At 40.8% G+C, this 20,250-nt stretch overlaps 3 protein-coding genes across 3 annotated transcripts; 1 reads left to right on the top strand and 2 right to left on the bottom strand.

Moving 5' to 3' along the window:
• Positions 1 to 2,179: 2,179 nt before the first annotated feature.
• LOC146638990 (seipin-like) lies at positions 2,180 to 8,371 on the bottom strand. The gene is made up of 10 exons (XM_085372282.1): positions 8,314 to 8,371; positions 7,106 to 7,361; positions 6,951 to 7,029; positions 6,513 to 6,656; positions 6,367 to 6,402; positions 4,349 to 4,483; positions 4,101 to 4,198; positions 2,593 to 2,716; positions 2,423 to 2,483; positions 2,180 to 2,325 (listed from the first exon to the last, which is right to left on the bottom strand). The coding sequence occupies exons 2-10, from the start codon at positions 7,354 to 7,356 to the stop codon at positions 2,180 to 2,182; spliced, it is 1,074 nt and encodes a 357-aa protein (XP_085228408.1). The 5' UTR covers positions 7,357 to 7,361; positions 8,314 to 8,371.
• Positions 8,372 to 11,293: 2,922 nt separating this feature from the next.
• Positions 11,294 to 13,927, top strand: rnaseh2c (ribonuclease H2, subunit C). Its single transcript, XM_085372270.1, has 5 exons — positions 11,294 to 11,335; positions 12,044 to 12,198; positions 13,003 to 13,115; positions 13,210 to 13,329; positions 13,831 to 13,927. Exons 2-5 carry the CDS (start codon positions 12,045 to 12,047, stop codon positions 13,852 to 13,854), a joined length of 411 nt encoding a protein of 136 aa, XP_085228396.1. The 5' UTR covers positions 11,294 to 11,335; position 12,044; the 3' UTR covers positions 13,855 to 13,927.
• Positions 13,928 to 16,376: 2,449 nt separating this feature from the next.
• Positions 16,377 to 20,138, bottom strand: zbtb3 (zinc finger and BTB domain containing 3). The gene is made up of 4 exons (XM_085372236.1): positions 20,094 to 20,138; positions 19,632 to 19,786; positions 17,990 to 18,816; positions 16,377 to 17,618 (listed from the first exon to the last, which is right to left on the bottom strand). The coding sequence occupies exons 2-4, from the start codon at positions 19,716 to 19,718 to the stop codon at positions 16,550 to 16,552; spliced, it is 1,983 nt and encodes a 660-aa protein (XP_085228362.1). The 5' UTR covers positions 19,719 to 19,786; positions 20,094 to 20,138; the 3' UTR covers positions 16,377 to 16,549.
• Positions 20,139 to 20,250: the final 112 nt, after the last annotated feature.

The raw sequence follows: 20,250 nt of genomic DNA, 5'->3' as shown, positions 1-20,250 counted from the left end.
TTCTCATTCTCTCTGCTGGTGCCAAATTTTGCATGCAGTGACGCTGTTAAGTTTCCAGAGCTTTATTCAGGGACAGCTGCTGGAATTTGGCCAAGAGTGCCACTGGCAAGAGGACATCCAGGAATACGGTGTCCTCCCTCCAATAATGAATGTGTTTTACAGTGTTTTACTTAAATAGTTACACAGCATTCGAGTGAATAAATGCAAAAAAAGTGTTATTTGTGTAATAAGAAAAAGATGCAAATTTTGCTTTGTTGTTTTTCAGAATTTCTTTTCATCATACAACAAAAGAAACAGCTCCACAGTCCAACATTTCACAGCTTAATGAAAACAGAAATTCTAGACAGTTATTATGTAGAATAGATTTCATGTATATTGTTATAAGTACATATTACTTTGAAATAAACCCATTGACTACTTTGTTAGGAAAGCCTCAACTGCTCATTTTCACAATTATCTAATCAGCCAATCACATAGCAACAACTCAGTGCATTTATGCATGGTAAGGGATGGTCAACATAACCTGCTGAAGTTCACACACTGGTAATTTCTGCTTCAGACTTGCTTAAAATGCCACACCCTATAGAGCATTGTTGCTGACCATATTGACCCATTTGTGACCATAGTATACCCATCTTCTGATCATTGCTTCCAGCAGGATAGCGCGCCGTATCACAAAGATCACATAATCTTAAAATAGTTTCTTGGACATAACAATGAATTCACTGTACTCAAATGGCCTCCACAGTGACTAAACCTCAATCCAATTAAGTATATTTGGGATGTGCTGGAGCGGGAGATTTACAACTGTGTGATGCTAGCATGTCAATAAAGCACAAAATCTCAGAAGGATGTGTACGATATCTCGTTGGATTAAGGCAGCTCTGAAAAGAGATCCAATCTGGAACTAGCAAAGTGTAACCAATAAACTTTCCAATAAGTGCGTGTTGATGGATGTAATTGTCCCAAGCTAAGGAGACACGGTGTGGCTTTTTTTTTTTTTTGCAACTATTGCTTAAAAAACTTGCAGTGGGGTAACCGTTTGGCTCACTGTGTTGAGCAGACAACCAATATTCTGAAAGGCTACTGCAGGAGCTGGGGTTTGAGTCTGTCTTGGGCCATTTCTGGCCCCCAGCTTCGTGCTGCTGATGTTTCTGCTGTTTTATGTGTGGATGTTCTGTTTTAAACGTATTTGTCTTCATACTCAGTTGTCCGCTGGAGTTTCCCCACATTGTTTCGATTCTGGTTAGAGCCAGTTCAGGCTGTTATGTGAAAGGAGTAGCAAACACCAGTGTATAAAAGCATCACTGATTTTGATTTTCGCATTAAATAGTCCTCATTTCTTAGAACAAGAATGCTCAGTTTGAAAAAAAAGGTCGTTTTTTTTAATGGTAATGCTTCATGCAGTCAACCAGCTAAATGAATTACTTGTATTTAAAACCCCTCCCAAAACCAAAAGCAGCTTTCAGCTGATGTATTTGGAAAAGATTTTATCTAAGTGTAAATTAACATAGAAATCTTGGATTAATATGCCACTGAAACACAGAAGTGTGTTTCAGTGGCATGGGAAGTTACCTACACAGCTGTGTAGGTAACTTCTTTTTCTTCTTTCAGCCACGTTCAGTTTCTACCTTTGGAGGTTGCCTCAGGGCGTCATCTGCCTCCACCTCAAACTATCCCTCTGCATGCACCCATTCACTACATCCATAAACCTCCTCCTAGATCTTTCTCTTTTCTTCCTGCTTGGCACCTCCATCTTTGTCCAGTATATCCACTATTCCTCCTCTGCACATCTCCAAACCATCCCGACCCCTCTTACTTTGTCTCCAGACTTTGTCTGTATGATTAGTGTTAACCAGCAACTACAACATTTATGATCATTGTAATTATGTTTTATTTTATATCAGAGCAAATGTCTTTTTGTTTTGATTATAAAGACATTTGCAAGTGACTTATTTGTGGTGCCTATAAATACTCAAACAAATAAAACCATATATATTTTTTTCAGTCTAACATATTCCCAAGAAATGTTTTTCTCATAATGACAGGGTTTCTTTGCGGCTTTTATGTAAAATTGATTTTCTTCATCATTTTCAACCAGATATTGGCCTTAAATATTCATCTTTACATCACATTATCATGGTTGTTCTCTGCACATTTTCCTCCTTTATCAGTTGCCTCAGGCTGCTTCTGTTTCGTTTATTTCTCCCTGACCAATTGTATCTCTGTTTTGCTGCTCTGTGCCATTTCCAACGTGAAAATGTGGTTCCTCCTGTCTCACGTCTGTGGGGTTTTGATGGAAGGGACCCAGCATTTCTGCAGTGCCTGTCAAAGAATTTGTTCCAGCAGTCAAACACAGTAAATCACACTCTTGAACTGATCCAGTTAGTTTAAACATGCATGAACATAAATAATAATGTACCTGCAGGGACAGCTCTTTCCTCCCCTTGCTGGTTGTTCTCCTCTGTCCAATTCATTCTGAACTGTAGGCAACAAGGAACTCAGTGACAGGTAAGCATGACCAGGAAGGAAAAATCTGATAATTCAAGTTTAGAGCCCTGTCTGTTTGCAGTCATGGGTCTCTCTTCTCACCCGCTGTGGTTTCACTTGAAACAGCAGCCTCATGTAGCTGAAGATGAAGATGAAACTGAGGAAGATGAAGTTGCTGGAGACGCCCACAATGGCTGATATGATGGGGAAGTAGTACAGCAAGTATCTGGTGAGGCAACAGGTAAATATTATATAAATCTCAGGAAAAAGTGTCCTGAATGTGTAGTGCAGACTAAACAAAGACCAAAACACAAAAAGCAACAGAAAAACGTCTCTTTACAGAAGCATAAACTGGGAATAAATACTAGGGAAATGTAGCACAGGACCTGGGATATGTTAGGGGGAAGTGAACTGAGGCTCTGACAAGGACAATGAGGAAGACAGCAACTACATAGGAAGCAACAACTCAAAGCAACAAACAAGGAACACAAACTCCCAAAATAAGATAACTACATGGGGAAAATGCAGACACATAAATATGAGGGACAACGAAGAGTGAAATGATGAAGCTACTTAGAAACTAGGAACAAAACTAAATACAAGAATACATGAAGTGAATATAAACATCAAACAAACCGGGGATCACAAAGAAGAAATAAATCAATACAACTTCAAAACTTCAAAGGTCCAAGAAACTCTGGGTAACCTGAGCCAGAACCATGACAAAAAGTACTCAAACTGTCTGCCAGAGACACCCCTCAAAGACTTAGCAGTAATGCATCTCAAAGTCTGCATGTCTCTGAGTGTGGTCACTGAGACTGGGCCAAAGTCTACACAGTGTCGGGACCTGGGGTCATTGAGTTTGGCAGCTGATTAACAAAGATGAGGATCACTGCTACCTGAATTCAAGTTTTTCAGAGCCACTTCTGAGAAACGTGTGTCCCTTTCACGTCCACATCATATTTCTATTCTATTTATTGTGGCGTTATTGAGCTGAATGTAAGTTCTGCTTCATTCCTCATAAACCACGAGTGAAAGCAGAGCCACTGGTGCCTTGGCTTATCATTGTTATATCTCTGTCAAGTAACCAACCCATGATTTTGAGGAAGATCTCACAAAATGCCATATTCTGACAGTTGGTCACAGAAAAAAAATAAAAAATTTATATTCCATAAATAATCAAACGTGTATTTAATGAGCCATTCAAAATTTTGCCTTCATACTACAAACATTTTCCTGGAAGAAGCCCTCGAGGTACATATGAATGGATCGAAAACTTCTTTTGGGTAAACTTTTGAGCGTCTTTATTCCCACGCAGTATTTCTGGTCGAAACCAATCGCAGCACATGAAAGCTCTCCTTTTTGCCTACATTTCAGTTCCAGGGTAATCTGGTATGATTCCTTCTGGTCGAAGCAATTTTCTAAAATAGTGACATTTTATCATTTGTGCTCCATATGATAGTTTGGATACATCACAGTCATCAAATAGCTTTAGACTGTGAAGAGAACCCTGCAATCTGAGTACACAGAGGGGCCTGGAGGAGGTTTAAACGTTACAACACGTTCTTCTTTTTTCAAGCAAATGTGTGCATTATGTGGGTAATTCTCACCTTATGCCAGTGAAATGAGCATGAATGTAGAGGTCAGATGAATATATCTGCACCTTGCTGGACATGATCTCGATGACAGCCGTGACTGAGGGAGCATACTGAACAGAGAGGGAAAATAAACTTGTTAATTAGGTGTCAGTTAAATATTGACCTGCTGTTTCCGTATTAACATGTGTTCCCCTGTATCCCTGTCCTGCTTATTGCTCCCTACTCCCTTTTTATTTAACATCTATATATGCAGGACTCACTGGGTTGTCTGTGAAGTCTGAGAAGAGCTCCACCTCCAGCACTTGTTTCTGCTCGGCTGCTCCAGTCAAAAAGGCCGGGAGGAACAGCAGCGTTCCCAGCGTCCTCAGCAGGTCTGAGCGGTATCGCAGTATGCTCTGACCACAACAGCACAGCACAATATCTTTCACTTACAGTGCACATATTATTATCCAGACTCTGGGATGAATTCATTTTGCTCTTTTGTTACAAATGTGCAAGTCGGTGCAAAAGGTCTTTAGTGATGAAATTTAAAGAAAGGATTACAGATGCAGGCTCAGACGCTCATGAGTTTATACTACACCCATGAACCAATAGGCTGTTCATGGTGGTTGTGGATTAACTTACCAGGGTTTTTGTAAATTAGACACATGCATCTAAAAAGTATGGAGATGTGTAAACAATTAAAACAAAACTCATATAATTTATTTCTGTTAAATTAAAAAAAAAATGCTTTAGAGTTTGAGTATCGGTGCTGAATCAAACAGTCCATGTCACATATTCATCTTGTATTTCTAAGCTGTCATGTCACATCTTTGTCTTGTCATCTCATTAACCTTAACAGTGGGACAGCATAGTGCTGTTACGGCTGCCACAAAAGTGATAAATGACATACTTGTTGCTCTGGATAAAAAACTGCACTGCGCTTCTCTCTTTATCGACCTGTCAAAAGCTTTCGACACTGTGGATCACGCCATTTTGAAGCATAGGCTTCTTTCTTTGGGGCTGTCTAGACATGCTGTCTCCTGGTTCACTAACTATTTGAGTGACAGGACTCAATGCATTAAATGTGAAAATCTGTGCTCAGAACTTTTGAATATTCACACTGGGGTGCCACAGGGTTCAATTTTAGGACCTCTGTTGTTCATCATGTATATAAATGATTTGGGACAAAATGTGTCAAATGCTAGTATGCATTTTTATGCTGATGACACAGTTATTTATTCCTTTGGCTCAAACCTTGAAAAGGCAATAGAATCTTTGCAGAAAGCTTTTGATGTGGTTCAGCACACACTTCTGGAGCTGAAATTGGTTCTTAATGCTGAAAAGACAAAGCTAATGTTGTTTTCAAACATGAAGAGATTTCCTCAAACTGTCCCCTTGGTGTCCACTCTTGAGGGAAACCTCATAGAAGTGGTGCATACGTATAAATATCTTGGCTTTTTAATTGATGATTCTCTGACCTTTAAATCTCACATAGACAATCTTGTGAAAAAACTCAAACTAAAATTAGGATTTTTCTTTCGAAACAAATTTTGCTTTTCTTTTGAGACAAAAAAGCGTCTTGTAAATGCCACATTTTTATGTGTTTTAGATTATGGTGATCTGCTGTACATGAATGCTTCTGCCCAGTGTCTTCATAAGATTGACTCAGTATATCATGCCTCTTTACGGTTTATTACAAACTGTAGGGCTTTGACCCATTGTTGTGATCTGTATGCTCGAGTGGGATGGCCTTCGTTGTCCTCCAGGAGGTTTGATCACTGGTGCATCTTTATTTACAAGGCCCTGCTTGGACAAATGCCCACCTATATTTGCGATCTGCTCACATGGAGGAGTACTGTTTCTTATAGCCTGCGTTCAAGCGATCTTCTTCTGCTCAATGTTCCATTTGCCAGAACTGAACTGGGAAAGAGGGCTTTTTCTTATGCTGCCCCTTTTACATGGAACATGATGCAAAAAGACTGGAAGATAGCAGATCTTATTTCATTAAATGCTTTTAAGTCCAAATTGAGAGAGCCAGAGAAAAATGTTTTTTAAAATGTAATTGTTACTTATAATCATGTATGTAACTTTGTAATTTTAACATGTTGTCGCCTCTTGGCCAGGACTCCCTTGGAAAAGAGGTTTTTAATCTCAATGGGACTTTTCCTGGTAAAATAAAGGTTAAGAAGAAGTGGGATGACCTGACACAGTGGAAGACCTGCCATAAGCAGCTCTAATCTGGCTCTGAGCAGGCTGTGTGATTAAAAGGGTTAGCATGCATCAGCACTGTACTCACAAAGCGAGAGCTGGAGGCAGACAGCTGATGTTTTCCCTGAGAAACACACAGCAGTGCAGCAGTGAATCACTGGAGTAGCTGTTAAAAGTACACTATTTGATTGCATGTAGACGCGCTGGTGCTGAGTGAGTATGAGTGCAGCTTACAGAGCGAGCAGAGGAGGCCACTTGCTCTCCATCCTGAGAGAAACAGGTTGTTTTAATCATAAACATCCCCAGCTCCCGATTGGTTGGGGAATCCGGCATCTCCAGCTGCAAAGACATCCGATAGGGCTGGCCGAATGTCAGCGCCTCGATATATATTACAAAAAACATATGAGTATTCTTGGAATGCATATAAATATATACATATATATAATATGAATGAATGTCTATAGGGGAACAATTATGCTTATTTCCAGCCATATATTTTTATTTTTAGAGTCTACTAGTGAGGCTTTGCATGATTCACTGTTTAAAATTAATTCACTGTCTGAAACAAGCCCTTTTTTGTTCCTCCGCACTCCGCTCCCCATTAAGGACCACTTTCTTCCTCTAAAGAAAAGCCTAATAAGTCCCCTGCATGGAGTAAACTGATGAACTTACATGTTTTTTATTTCTGATCAGAGAGATGTTGGCCATAGGGTAAGAGCACAAAAACGAAGCTGGAGATTCACAGTCTGTCCTGGAGATTAAAACATGAATAAATGAGAAAGAATGGACCACAAAAACAGAAGCTGGATGGGACTTGACATACACACCTGTAGTAGTAGTTCACAGGTGCAGAAAAAGTCGCCTGGGGCATGTAAGAGTAGTAGAAAGTCCCGTACAGAAATGCAGCGATCCACAGGAGGAGGAAGACAAATGAGAACACAATTGAGAGCTGTACGAGTCTCTGCCGGGCCCGTGACATCGCAACGAATACAGCGTACTGGAGCTTCACCAGCGCCCAACCAATAAGGACTGATGGTTCTGCATCATCTTGTGAGTGCAAGTTGCTTTGTCGCTCCATTAAATCTAAAAACCAAACAAGCAGTGAAGGTTAATAAAACACATCGATAAAGGTTATTTTATGGAAATAAGGACTCATATGGACTCAGCTAAAGCAGGTTAAGATCCACATTTGTGAGTCTGAAAATGTTTCAGTGTTATCTAAGACGTCATCTGCTTCACATTTTCCTGAAATACAGACACACTGAGCATTTGATTCACTCCCAGACCCTCAGTGTGGCTGATGATGTTATGATGTTTCGGCACAAGCCTTCACATTCATGTTACCGAGATCTGCAAAACCGCTGAGTCCAATCACAGTCACATGCAGAGTTCTTTCATATCAGATGACTTCAAACTGTGTCAGCAGTCAACTGCCAGACTGATAATATTCAGCGGTGAATCAAAGTCTGATGGTACTTTTCTGTGTTCATAATGTCATCAGTTTTGATAAGATCTCCAAAACCACTGACTGAAATGCAGCCCAAACCATGATAGAGCCTCCACTGTGATTTACAGATGGCTGTACACACAGTTCTTGTGTAATTTGGCATTCCTCAGCATGTTCCCAATATTTCCCTTCCTTAAGAATGGCTTTTTCTCTCAGATCCACTGTAGTTTTATTTTTTAGGAATGACATTTCTTCTTTTGTCCTCCACTTGTCCAGTTTCCTCAAATTTTTAAGGAGACACTGCACACCATGATGAGATATGGCAGGCTTTTAGCTAACAGCTCTTTGAAAACCCCTTTGTTGTTGCAAAAAAAAAAAATGTCTATGGAACTGTTATTTTTGACATTTTTATAGATGATAAATATAAATGAGGGGTAGCTCAAGAATTTTACACAACACTGTAAATCATAAAAGAAGAAGGGAGTTGAGACTTTCTCTTCACGTGAATCCTGATAAAGCATTCAAGAAAAAAGTAGGATCCCATACAACATGCCTGCAACAGTTATCTGTCCTGCTATAAAAACTCACCTCTTGCTTGCGCTGGCTAATTGTGAGCAGTTAGGAAACGTCTTCTTCTTCCCCTGAAGTCCCCTCAGTGGAGGCTTGACACAGATTTTATGCAATATGAGCAAAACTCTCCCAGGAAACTTCTCCTTAGTGGCTCTCGGACTCACATTGGACAGGATTTAGTCCATCCCACACTAAGACAGATGCTGCTGCCAACTGTAGCAGAGTTCTCAGAACTGAGCAAGACTGAAGTAACACTGCGACACACGTCATCAAAATACTCAGAATGTACGAGACATTTCAAAGTGTACTATGACATGTGAGATTATTTAGTGATGGTGCTTGAAATAATGCCTACAATATCACATATTCAGTGTTTGAATCCATAGCGTAACAAATGCTAACTCATGATCTAATGCTGCATGAGGTCTAATATTCTGAACTGTGTATTGGTTTTATGTCCAGCAGAAACTGATAATCATATCAAACTGTTTGCTGAACTGATCATTTATTGTTGATCTATTTTGTTTTATCTCGTGGTCCATCGTCCCCAGGGGTTTTTTGTTTCAGTTTTGTGTTCTGCTTCATGTCTTTTTTAATAGCATTATTACTGGTAGTGATAATAGTCTCCCCAGTGTTTCTATCTGTATCATCCTCTGTCTATTTTCTGTTTTAATGCTTTGTTCCCCCTTTTGTTCCTTTGCCTCTGATATCCAGTTATGTGTTAGTATTCATGTTTCCAACAGCCTCCTTATCAGTTTGTATTAGTTTTATTTGTATTTGTATTAGTTTTATTTCACATCTTGTTCCTCTCCTGTTAGGAACGTTCAGAGAGCTACACTCCTGTCTTCCAATTTATCTGTTAGTTCATTTCAACACTGTTTTGTGTTGTCTTGTTTTTGTCTGTTATTTTAATATATATATATGAACAACATGGTTCACGCCTACTGGCTAAAGAAGCTGACTGCACTCCACGAGCGTCTGGCAGCACAAATGAGCCAGCTGCTAGTTAACAGGGGACACCCGGAATGGCTAACCAAAGGTCGGACGGTCCTGATCCCCAAGGACCCCAAGAAGGGACCGGTCCCCTCCAACTACCGACCAATAACCTGCCTCAGTACTACATGGAAGCTCCTGTCAGGCATCATATCGGCTAAGATGAACAGGCACATGGGTCAATACATGAGCGGGACACAGAAAGGAATTAGCAAGAATGCCAGAGGCGCAAAACACCAGCTACTGGTAGACAGAACAGTCAGCCGAGACTGCAAGACCAGACTGACCATGGATGGAGGGTTTCACCCCAAGTCCAGCACCCTGAGGCTGTACGCTAAGCAGAAGGAAGGGGGCTGGGGACTGGTGAGTGTCAGCACCACAGTCCAGGATGAGACAACGTACATCCAAGAATACATTGGGAAGATGGCCCCAACTGACCGAGTGCTCAGTGAATACCTCAGGCAGCAGAAACCCAAGAAAGAGGAGGGAGACGAGGAACCATCATGGAAGGACAGGCCCCTGCACGGTATGTACCACCGGCAGATAGAGGAGGTGGCTGATATCCAGAAATCCTACCAGTGGCTGGACAAAGCTGGACTGAAAGACAGCACAGAGGCACTAATCATGGCAGCACAAGAACAAGCTCTGAGCACAAGATCCATAGAGGCTGGGGTCTATCACACCAGGCAAGACCCCAGGTGCAGGCTGTGTAAAGATGCCCCAGAGACAATCCAGCACATAACAGCAGGGTGCAAGATGCTAGCAGGCAAGGCATACATGGAACGCCATAACCAAGTGGCCGGCATAGTGTACAGGAACATCTGTGCCGAGTATAACCTGGAAGTCCCGAGGTCAAAATGGGAGATGCCCCCAAGGGTGGTGGAGAATGACCGAGCTAAGATCCTGTGGGACTTCCAGATACAGACGGACAAAATGGTGGTGGCTAACCAACCGGACATAGTGGTGGTAGACAAACAGAAGAAGACGGCCGTAGTGATCGATGTAGCGGTTCCGAATGACAGCAATATCAGGAAGAAGGAACACGAGAAGCTGGAGAAATACCAAGGGCTCAGAGAAGAGCTCGAGAGGATGTGGAGGGTGAAGGTAACGGTGGTCCCCGTGGTAATCGGAGCACTAGGTGCGGTGACTCCCAAGCTAGGCGAGTGGCTCCAGCAGATCCCGGGAATAACATCGGAGATCTCTGTCCAGAAGAGCGCAGTCCTGGGAACAGCTAAGATACTGCGCAGGACCCTCAAGCTCCCAGGCCTCTGGTAGAGGACCCGAGCTTGAAGGATAAACCGCCCGCAGGGGCGTGCTGGGTGTTTATATATATAAAAAACTAACACCCAGCACGCCCCTGCGGGCGGTTTATCCTTCAAGCTCGGGTCCTCTACCAGAGGCCTGGGAGCTTGAGGGTAATCTTGGTATATATATATATATATATATATATATATATATATATATATATATATATATATATATATATATATATATATATATATAAGTAGCACATAACAGTACTTGTTATGTGCTACTTATGTGCTACTCAAAATGTATTTATTTATGTTAATAATTATGTAATAATTACTTTATTATGTTATATATGATATTATGCAGACATATAATATATGTATATATACGTACATAATAAAATACAAAGACTTATATTAAATGAAAACTGGGAATGAACGTGTTTTTAAAAAAAAACAAAACCTTTAAAATCGAAGCAATTGAGTTGGCCGCTAATTTCACTTCAAATAGAAATCAAAATTACAAAGACAGGTGTTTAACCCCCCACCAAATAAATAAATAAATAAAAAGGATACGCTAACTATCTCATATCTAGAGGTGCGAGTGTGAGTCACAGTTCAAGGGCGAAAACATCGAGCTTCACCGGGAGGAGGCGCTATTCTGGGGCTGAGCAGAAAAAAACCGCCAAAATATCTTCTGGCGTAGAAGAAGAAGGTTTTGTCCAATCACAAGCTGTGTTTGTTGTTTACCGGAAAAGATCCAGTTTAACGTTTCACGTTTGGAAAACTGCAGAAAGGTAAGGGTGGAGATATATGTCTTTTAAATAAATGTAAGACTTTTATTGCATGTTGTATGTTATTTAATAGGAATTATTTTTTTCTCTGGGATTCTTTGGAAAACATGCATGTGCTCACTTTGAGTATGTCGTATTCTGTGTATGAAAAATGGAGAACAACAAATAACTATTCTTATCGAAAGCCAGAAAAAAAATATTGTTTTAAAGTAAGTATTACTTTTGGCTGCTCTCAGATACTCAGGCAGACTGAAAGCTGTCCACCAAAAAGTTTCATTCTGTGCTGTGATGCATGGATTACATAGCTGAAGGTCTGACAGACAGTTATGGTTGACAGGCAATCAGACAGGTAGGCTGGCAGAACAACAGAAAAAGCTGCAAACAGGTGGAGTAACATTAAAGTCACCATGAGTTCTGAATTAATTGCAGATGATTCATTGTTTGTTTTATTTTTGAGTACACTAGTGTGCTGGACATAAGAGCTAAAATAAAACCTACCATTGTGAACCTATAGTGACATCTGCAGTTGAAAAATTATTTTAATTGCAGAAAAACACTCAGATTAAAGGCTGAACTTTGTGGCTCAGTTTGTCTCACATACAATTTTTTTCCCCTTTTTTTGTAGTCTGTGACTGTGTTTGATAAAAGAGACTGAGGTTAAATTAAAAACTAAAAATGTACTTTCTTTTTTCTTCTGTCTCCTGGCTGCAGGATGTCCTGTAATTCCAGTGTTATTCGACTTTGTACATCATCAGTGGGACAGGCACCGCAAGCTCCAGTCCACCTCATGCCATGTGAGATTGAACACAATGGGCCAGCACAGGTCAACCAATACTTCACTGCTACCACCAAAGATCAGAAACAAGGTAAACACAAAATCTTTTGATATCTGCTAATATGGATTAATCCACAGTGGACAGATAAAAATGTAGAGATAAAAGATCACTAAATGTGTAAATAAAGCAAACAGCTGCCAGTATCCTGGTTTTAAACTATTTTTACTGCTTTTTTAATAACTGCTGTTTCTGATATGATTAATTTGTTTTGGGGGTAAAAGTGGAATGGTTTTTAAGAATTCTTGGGAATTTTTAGTTAAAGTGAGTTGCTATTTAACACTTAAGTAAGTAATAAAAATGTAGCTTTATTGTCCTTTTTGAGACAGAAAACACTAACAAAGCGCAAAAACCAGCATATGCTAAAGCAAAGTGGACACATATGAACACTACCCGAATGTCTGTCTGAACAGATGAGTTTTAAGCTTCATTATAATGGATGCCACAGAGTAAAGGGTGTGTGTAGAAAGTGGTAAACTATTCCCTAGTTCTGGAGGTTTGGAAGTCACTATCATATTTAGTTTTCAAATGGGTTTGCAGAATCACAAGAAGACCCCTACCTAAGGACTTGAGAACACAAGTGGAGTAGTTTGACAAAATATGTGGGGACCTCAACCTGTAAGGTCATAAAAGTGAGACCCAAGATTTTAAACAATTCAAAAACTTTAAAAGTGGGATGTTATGCGAAGACTTATGAGAGTGAGTTAAAGCCTTACAGAATCAGTTTAGACAGACTGGAGGCGACAAGTAGGTGCTTTAGGAAAGAAAACTGCGCATTACACAGCACACATCAAGAATCCTCAATGCTTTGTTTTGTTTTTTCCTTTCACATTGCAGATAAGTCAGTGTCATTCAGGGGACGTGGGTTAAAGGGGCAGGAGATCAGCTGTCCGCAGGGCTACACGGGGCTGGTACTGAAAGAGATCAACAAACCCGGCTCAGACCAGGAGGTAAATACCACTGGAGTTGTGGGTCCAAGAACTATTTCATAAAATCAGATGCGTAGATGAGGTTTTTGTAACTTGTGTTTATGTGTGTTTTCAGGACAGGACAGTGAAAGTATCTTCTGTATTTGACAAAATGACCTACTGGAACCTGGAAACACCTCCTAATTCAGACGATACTATTGTGATGGCAATGGATTGGCCTGATTTGGCTGAGGCAGTGAGTTGTTTTTTCCCCCTCTTGGATCCATTAATCCAAGATCAAACCAAACTTTGTCTCCTAGTAATTAATATTTAATACATTTAACATAAATAATGTGTGTGTTTTTTGGTGAAATATGACCCAAACAATCTTGGGATACCCTTGGCTGTATTTTGGAGCAGGTTCATATACTATTCAGTCACCTTTAATCACATCCTACAAAAAATTAAGCATGTAATACCAGTTGTTGCTTGAAGCTGCTGTTCTGAGTTAATTACCAGTTATTTCCTGGATCTATATTACATTTCCATCTGTGGCTATTCAGTACATGTTCACCGGGTTTCATAAATATAACGTTTTCTTGTAAACTCAAATTACACTGCACTGAAAACCTCAGTTGAGGCTCATTCTCTTTGGTGGAGGAACTGTGTTTAATTCAACTGATGAAAATGCAAAAGACACAGACAGAAATATTTTCAGATATTTGCAGGTTTGTCCTGATATTTTGTCTCTTCACAGATCCACGCTCCAGTAGATGACTGAAGAGGCCGCCTGATGTCTCCTCAGCATTTTACATATGAAATGCGCCGCTTGCTGGTTATTCATGATAACTGGTGGAAAGGCTTAAGAAATATTTTCAGTAAGTGTTGCTTTTGCAGAGCAATAAGTTACACAACCTTTGTATATATCTTTAATGACATGTTTTTTTTCTAGTGAACAAAAAATAAATAAATAAAAGTCACTGACCAAAGTGTGCAATGTTTTATTCAATGAAAAAACTACCATGTTCATGTGGCACGTTCTACTCAACACTGTTTATTCACAAGGGCACATTTAGATTCTGTAGACTGGCTACTATAAAACCCTCTAATATGTATTAACTGCAATTATGATATGATAACGGTATGGTAATAATGACACACAGCAGCTGTCATACAAATACACTTAAGGTGGTGCAGAATGAAAGAGTGTTTAACATTAACTTAAAGTTTAAACAGAAGGCAGAAAACTGCATGTGTTCAAGTGTGTCGATACTGTGGTGGTTCTCAGTCATGGTAGTTTCAAGTGCTTGAAAACTATTCATTGCAAATGCGTAAATGACCCTCAGGTCCACCTCCAAGGATACAGTCCCCACTAAGACTCTCAGACAGCTGATGAAGCCGCTTGGATGAGAGGCAAGAAGAACATAAAGAAGTCCAGCTGCCTTCTTTTCAAGCACTTGAGACGATATGCTGTTCTGTCAAATTACAGAAGTAAAACTGGTATGAGATTAATCAACCTGTTAGCTAATCAAGAAATGTTGGCCAGGAGCGTTCAGGGTTTTGTCTCCTTGACAACATTTGATTGTATCTAATGAACAATGTCAAACAAAGTCTGAAATGTGTGGTGATAAGACACAGACGTTACGACCGGACATGCACAGAGCTGGGAGCATAACTTGCAGTAAACTACAATGTAAAATCCAATCCTGTGCAGGTCACTGGAAATAAAAAAGTTAATTTAACACCTTTATCCATTTCCATTATTTTCAGATGCAACTTCAGTATTTCTGGATCAGTTACTTTATGTTCCTCATTTGACACTTACTGCATTGGAGATAAAGAGGAAGGAAATGAAAACGAGAAAGAAACAAGGCAGGTATTGACAAAGTGACTTCAAAACAGTTCGAGCTCACATTTGGGGGTTTAAAATGGCACAAAAATCAACTTTCTGGCACTGAAAGAGCAGTCATACAAATTTAACAAATAAAAAAATAAAACCTTTGTGTTTGTTTTGAGTTAATAAAGCATAAGTGGTATAGTATGTCACATGACTAATATTTTTAGACATCTTTTTCATCTCTGATAATTTTAACAAACATACGTCTTTGATGCAACAATGATGAAGGTATTTAAAATTACAAACTTGGGTGCGAGGTGTCACTTAATATTACAAAGAGTACACAATAGTACAGCTATCAAATCTGTTCCAGGGCTCCAGTAGACAACAGTGAACATTAAACAGATTAGATTTGTGAATAAAAGAAGTACCAATATGTGTGGGTAAGATTGGGATCAAATTTCCAGAAAGGAAAGTTGGGGTATCTGTGGAGCGTTTTTAAAGTGAGAGATATAAAAGTCAGTCAGTGGCAGGGGTGGGAAATTTTCTCTCAGCCACTCAAACATTTAACCAGCCACGATTTTTATTTTTTGTGTGTAACATTTGCAATGTTGCGTTATATTTACTCCAGAAATATAACGCCACATTGCAAATGTTACTGATCGATTTTTCCTCCCTCTTCTAGATCCCCCTTTTCCATTAGTACCTACTCGGATTGATTTGCCACGGGAGTCAACTCAGATCGACTGGTTCTCCATTACAAATCAGTACTACCTAACCTGCGTGGTTGTCATCACAGCAATGCGTCAGAAAACCCTGCAACTTTATTAATATGCGACATGAACACTACAAAAAAAGGTGGACGTTGAGGCAAGAATATACCTGCTGCTCGGTCTGTGGCCTTTCGTCAGACTTGGGGACCACAGAGTTATTTTTGTAGCCATTTCCCCTGCTGCTGGGTTTAAAAAATGGTGGTTTCAATTTTCACGAACGTATGTAACGAAATATGTGCAGCAGGCTAAGCGTAATTTATGGTCCCAAAAATGTGTTTGTCAGCGTACATCTTTCCATTCGGGGTGAAAAATACAGAACAGGCAGTGGCTGCAGTTGACAACTTTTTACTGTTTTAACACTCTGCTTCACTTCAGCTCTTTTGTATGTCATATATGCTGTATGTATGCTGATGGATCAACAACAGCACAAGCAAAAGTGGCTCACAGACCGGTTGCACCACATACTTTGTACACTGCCTCCATATGACAACGGAGCTCTCTGCAGGTATACGGGCAACCCCAAAACTGCCAGCGGACAGCAAACATGCTCTCTCTGTTGGATCATAAACTCAGCTTTAGAGTGATTAAGGACAAAGAGAGATGGAAACATACTGATGAATGAAACGTGTGGTGAGCAGATGGAAGGAGTACTTTAAGGAGCTGATGAATTAAAAAATCAGAGAAGAGGACAGACAAAAGATAGTGAATCAGGAAATGCAGAGGATTAGTAAGGAGGAAGTGAAGGCAGCTATGAAGAGAATAAAGAGAGGAAAGGTGGTTGGTCCAGATTACATACTGAACAGTATGGAGTCTTTGAGAAAATGTACATACTGTACATTTTGTTGTGGAATTGAAAGGTGTCTGTGTTAGCTAAGAGGTGGAGGTGGTGGTGGTGGCTGCGCTGGCAGAGAGGACTCTGTGTCTACTTTGCTGCGTTTGGCTGGCAGTGTGTGGTCATGCGCTTTGCGAATGTGTCGGTACAGATCGCCCGATTGTGTGTAGCTTCGGTAGCAGTAGCGACACTCATACGGCCGCTCCCGTGTGTGCACAATGGCGTGGCGTCTCAGGGTGTAGGTGCACGAGAAAGTTTTTCCACAGACACCACACGTTGGTACGTCCTCTACGAAGTTTCCTACAGAGTCCTGGAGCTCCTGGAAATATGCAACAGGGTCGGAGTGCTGCTGAGATGTGGATGGAGGAATGAGGGATGCAGTGAAAGAGGAAGCATCCTGGGAGGAAGGTCCAGCCCCAGAGGAGGAGGAGGAGGGAGAGAGGGGGAAGGAGTAATCATTTGTTTGGGAGGTCAATTGTAAGAAGCCCTGTGGGTGAGAAGAGAGAAACTGAGGGCTGTTCAGATCTTCTTCCTGGATGTCATCTTCAAAGTCATCATCAACTTCCATCACGGGTTCTCTCTCTTTGCTTTCCTCTTTCTCATCCTCTAGCTCTTCATCTGATATAACAATGGCCTCCACTTTGACTTTCACATTCTCTCCATCATTGCCTCTCCTATCTGTTCCCATTAGAGGGTGATTTTTAGTATTAGATGAAGCTCCAGTGCCCCCCTCAGGTCCTTTAAGCATTTGTCTCTGAGGAGGAGGAGCAGCAGCGAGGGATTCTGAGCTCTGGGTTTGAAGCGATATGGCACTCTGAATTCGGATCTGTGGAGGCGCACGCCGGGACAGCGTATTTGGTGCGCTTAATTGTAAATGTGAGGTCAGAGCTGATGCTTGGATCAACATAACCATCTGCTGTCCTTTGCCTAATGTACTTCTGTCATCAGTGACTGAGGGTTCCCCTAAAGAGCCATTGCGTGGGAGTTGCGGTTCATCAGGATGTGCACTGGATTCTGACTGGGGAAGAGCAACCAGTGAGCGACCAGCAGCCTGGCTCACTGGGACCAGAGAAGAAGATGAGGAGGAAGGCTGCTGGTTACTGCTGAAAAATAAAAAGGAAGATACAAAGCCTTTTGATAAAAAGAAATAAGAATGTTCAATTTCTTATGGTTTAATCTAAATAATGATCATAAGTCCTCTCAGTGAAGGCTGTATTGAAATCAGATTTTACTTTACTTCTCCTGTTATATATATATATATATATATATATATATATATATATATATATATATATATATATATATATATATATATATATATATATATGTCCTTACACCCTTAAAAACATCTGATTATGAAACTGAATTAAAGACAACACTAAATAATTATAGAACAGAATTAAGTAATGTATGCTGCCATTGAAGTGTTCTTGTTTTTCCTTATTTTCTGTCTGTAAATCAACAATTTATCTACCTGCATGTCTCAGTGGTGCTACAAGGACTACAGAGTGCTGTGCCTTCTCCCTGATGCACAGCCCCCATCCTGATGTGACCTCCAGGAGCAGGGGCAGACTGGCCTGTGATGAAGCCTTGCACCAGCTCTCCACCTGGGGGCAGAGGAGGGCCATCCATGCCTGGCTGGGTGGTATCGGCGAGATCGGGGCTCAAAGGAGTCTGAACTCGTGCCTCTGATGACTGCCCACCAGTCCTTTGTTCAGACTTCACAGTCTCCACATGGCTCCTCTCTGCCACCATGGATGCTGATAACAGTGGTGCAGCTATGGTGACTGGATTTGAGTGATCTGATGCCATGGCCACCATGGGCTCTGCTCCACGGTCACCCCCATCCTTCCTCCGTGTCTCTATTTCCTTCCTCGAACCAGCACTCTCTTCAGAGCGTGTGCTGTCTGCCTCAGCCAGAGGCCCTCGTCTCTGCAGCCGCCTCTTGCAAACTCTTACTACCTCATTCATGTGTAGAAAGCTTGCAGCTGCCAATACGTCCTCCACTGGAGGTGACTCTTCAAGCTGCAGCACTCCTTCATAGACAAAGTCCAAGAGCAAGCCAAATGCAGCTGATGTGACAATGTCACTGTCGAGCGTGACAGAGCTGCTGGTGCTGTTTCCTCCTGGAGAGTCTGAGTAGAACATATGGAAGAATGGCGAGCAGGAGGCCAAAACAGCCCGGTGAGCCAGGAAACGGGATGAGCCCACCAGGACGGTGCAGTCACAGAGGAAGCCCCGCTGGCGCTGAGACCGCAGGGCGGACAGCAGCTGCTGGGAATGCTGAGGAAACTCCATCACCTGAGCAAAAGAGACAGGGAGAGATGCGTTTAACCCCTACAAGTGAAAGCTTCTGTATGAAACTATACTGAATCACAATACAGTAAAGCAAAGCACAATTATACAAAAAGAGGATCTGTTCTTGTGGGATAACTGTAGGTAAATATTGTGCACTAGAAAATGTTTAAAATGTCCTCAAAGCTGGAAACACATTATAGTTATCACAGTGTGTAATAAAGCATTTATGACATGTCTGCTTTATAGGGAGACAACATGTTACCTATGCACAAAATAAAGCACAATAAACTAAATAAGTTAATTAACTTATTTTCTCTGAGTGACAGTGTGATTTTTTTAGATGTACTCTTTAGATAAATTAATGTTAATGCTTAGATAAACATCTAATAATATTTTATAAGACTACCTGTAGAGAAATCATAGGGGGACACTACAGCTAAATACAACACAAACATTTCCTAATTACTTACACTTACTAACAAAATATATATGATTTCTGACACTGTTCCATATAAACGATAACTGTTGAATAATGACATGTCTCATCTAATTTTGCACCAAGATACATTACTTTTCCAGAACAGACACTGGATAATGCCGAGGTCAGAATTGCTAGTGCAAGATTTATACAGTTATATACAGTTATGCAGTTTTTTGTTGTTGTTGTTTTTAAATCATTATACCAGTAAATAAATGGCTACGGCTATAAATAAAAAAGAGAGAAGCTATTTTTAAAATTGGAAATTGATTATTTGGAGCAAAAGGTTAAAGTGGCTATCACCATATATATAGAGAGAGAGATAAAATAAAAGACTCACGGCAAACTCTTCGTGTTTCCGTCTTTCAGCGCTGTTTAATGGCAGGTAAGACTTTAAACAGCCGTCCAGCTTTAACGTTGCTAACATTAGGTTTCCATGGTGACCTGCTCGAATTCTTCGGTCCGCTGGCAGATCTCTTCATCCACGAGCTCAATCTGTAACATGGGACTTTTCACACAAACAGGAGAAGAAGAAGCACGACTGAAAGCGTACACTTTTCAGAAATCCCCCCCCCTGCTGCCCAGCCAGAAATTCAGGTAACCCAAGCTCAACGATGCTAGCATTAGTTAGCCAAGTTAGCTCAGGTTCTGTGTTCAGTTCCAGCACCAGGAGTATCCGGACAGTCCCTACTTTAGAGCCTGCTATTTACCAGATAGGTTCTTATTTACCACGGACGGAAACGATCGTTTCTATTCTTGAGTGCGTCATTGTTTTTGGTGGGTGTCCTGAACATTTTCTTACCTGCAGCCACTCAGACAACAGCTGTCTGTCTGAATGATGTTTTCCTCCAGGACAAAAAAAAAAAAAGAAAAGAAAAGAAAAAAAAACCAAAAAACCCGTTTTTCCTCTGTGGTGCCGAATTACCGGAGCACTGCCCGTCACAGTGCCACCTGCAAGC

Source organism: Diplotaxodon limnothrissa, linkage group LG2 (assembly GCF_057381915.1).
Source record: "Diplotaxodon limnothrissa isolate DT_005_m linkage group LG2, D_limnothrissa_male_GT1.1, whole genome shotgun sequence".
NCBI classification, from domain to species: domain Eukaryota; kingdom Metazoa; phylum Chordata; class Actinopteri; order Cichliformes; family Cichlidae; genus Diplotaxodon; species Diplotaxodon limnothrissa.
Note: the sequence above shows the minus strand (reverse complement) of the source record. Positions and strands in the feature narration are given on the sequence as shown.

Coding starts and splice junctions, on each gene's coding strand:
- zbtb3 (XM_085372236.1), bottom strand. CDS start 19,718: ATGTTAGCAACGTTAAAGCTGGACGGCTGTTTAAAGTCTTACCTGCCA. Junction 18,817..19,631: donor GGAAACACGAAGAGTTTGCC/GTGAGTCTTTTA, acceptor TCTTTTGCTCAG/GTGATGGAGTTTCCTCAGCA. Junction 17,619..17,989: donor AGCACCACTGAGACATGCAG/GTAGATAAATTG, acceptor TTTATTTTTCAG/CAGTAACCAGCAGCCTTCCT.
- LOC146638990 (XM_085372282.1), bottom strand. CDS start 7,356: ATGGAGCGACAAAGCAACTTGCACTCACAAGATGATGCAGAACCATCA. Junction 2,484..2,592: donor TTCAAGTGAAACCACAGCGG/GTGAGAAGAGAG, acceptor TGTTGCCTACAG/TTCAGAATGAATTGGACAGA. Junction 2,326..2,422: donor GGAAAGAGCTGTCCCTGCAG/GTACATTATTAT, acceptor ATTCTTTGACAG/GCACTGCAGAAATGCTGGGT.
- rnaseh2c (XM_085372270.1), top strand. CDS start 12,045: ATGTCCTGTAATTCCAGTGTTATTCGACTTTGTACATCATCAGTGGGA. Junction 13,116..13,209: donor AACCCGGCTCAGACCAGGAG/GTAAATACCACT, acceptor GTGTGTTTTCAG/GACAGGACAGTGAAAGTATC. Junction 13,330..13,830: donor GGCCTGATTTGGCTGAGGCA/GTGAGTTGTTTT, acceptor GTCTCTTCACAG/ATCCACGCTCCAGTAGATGA.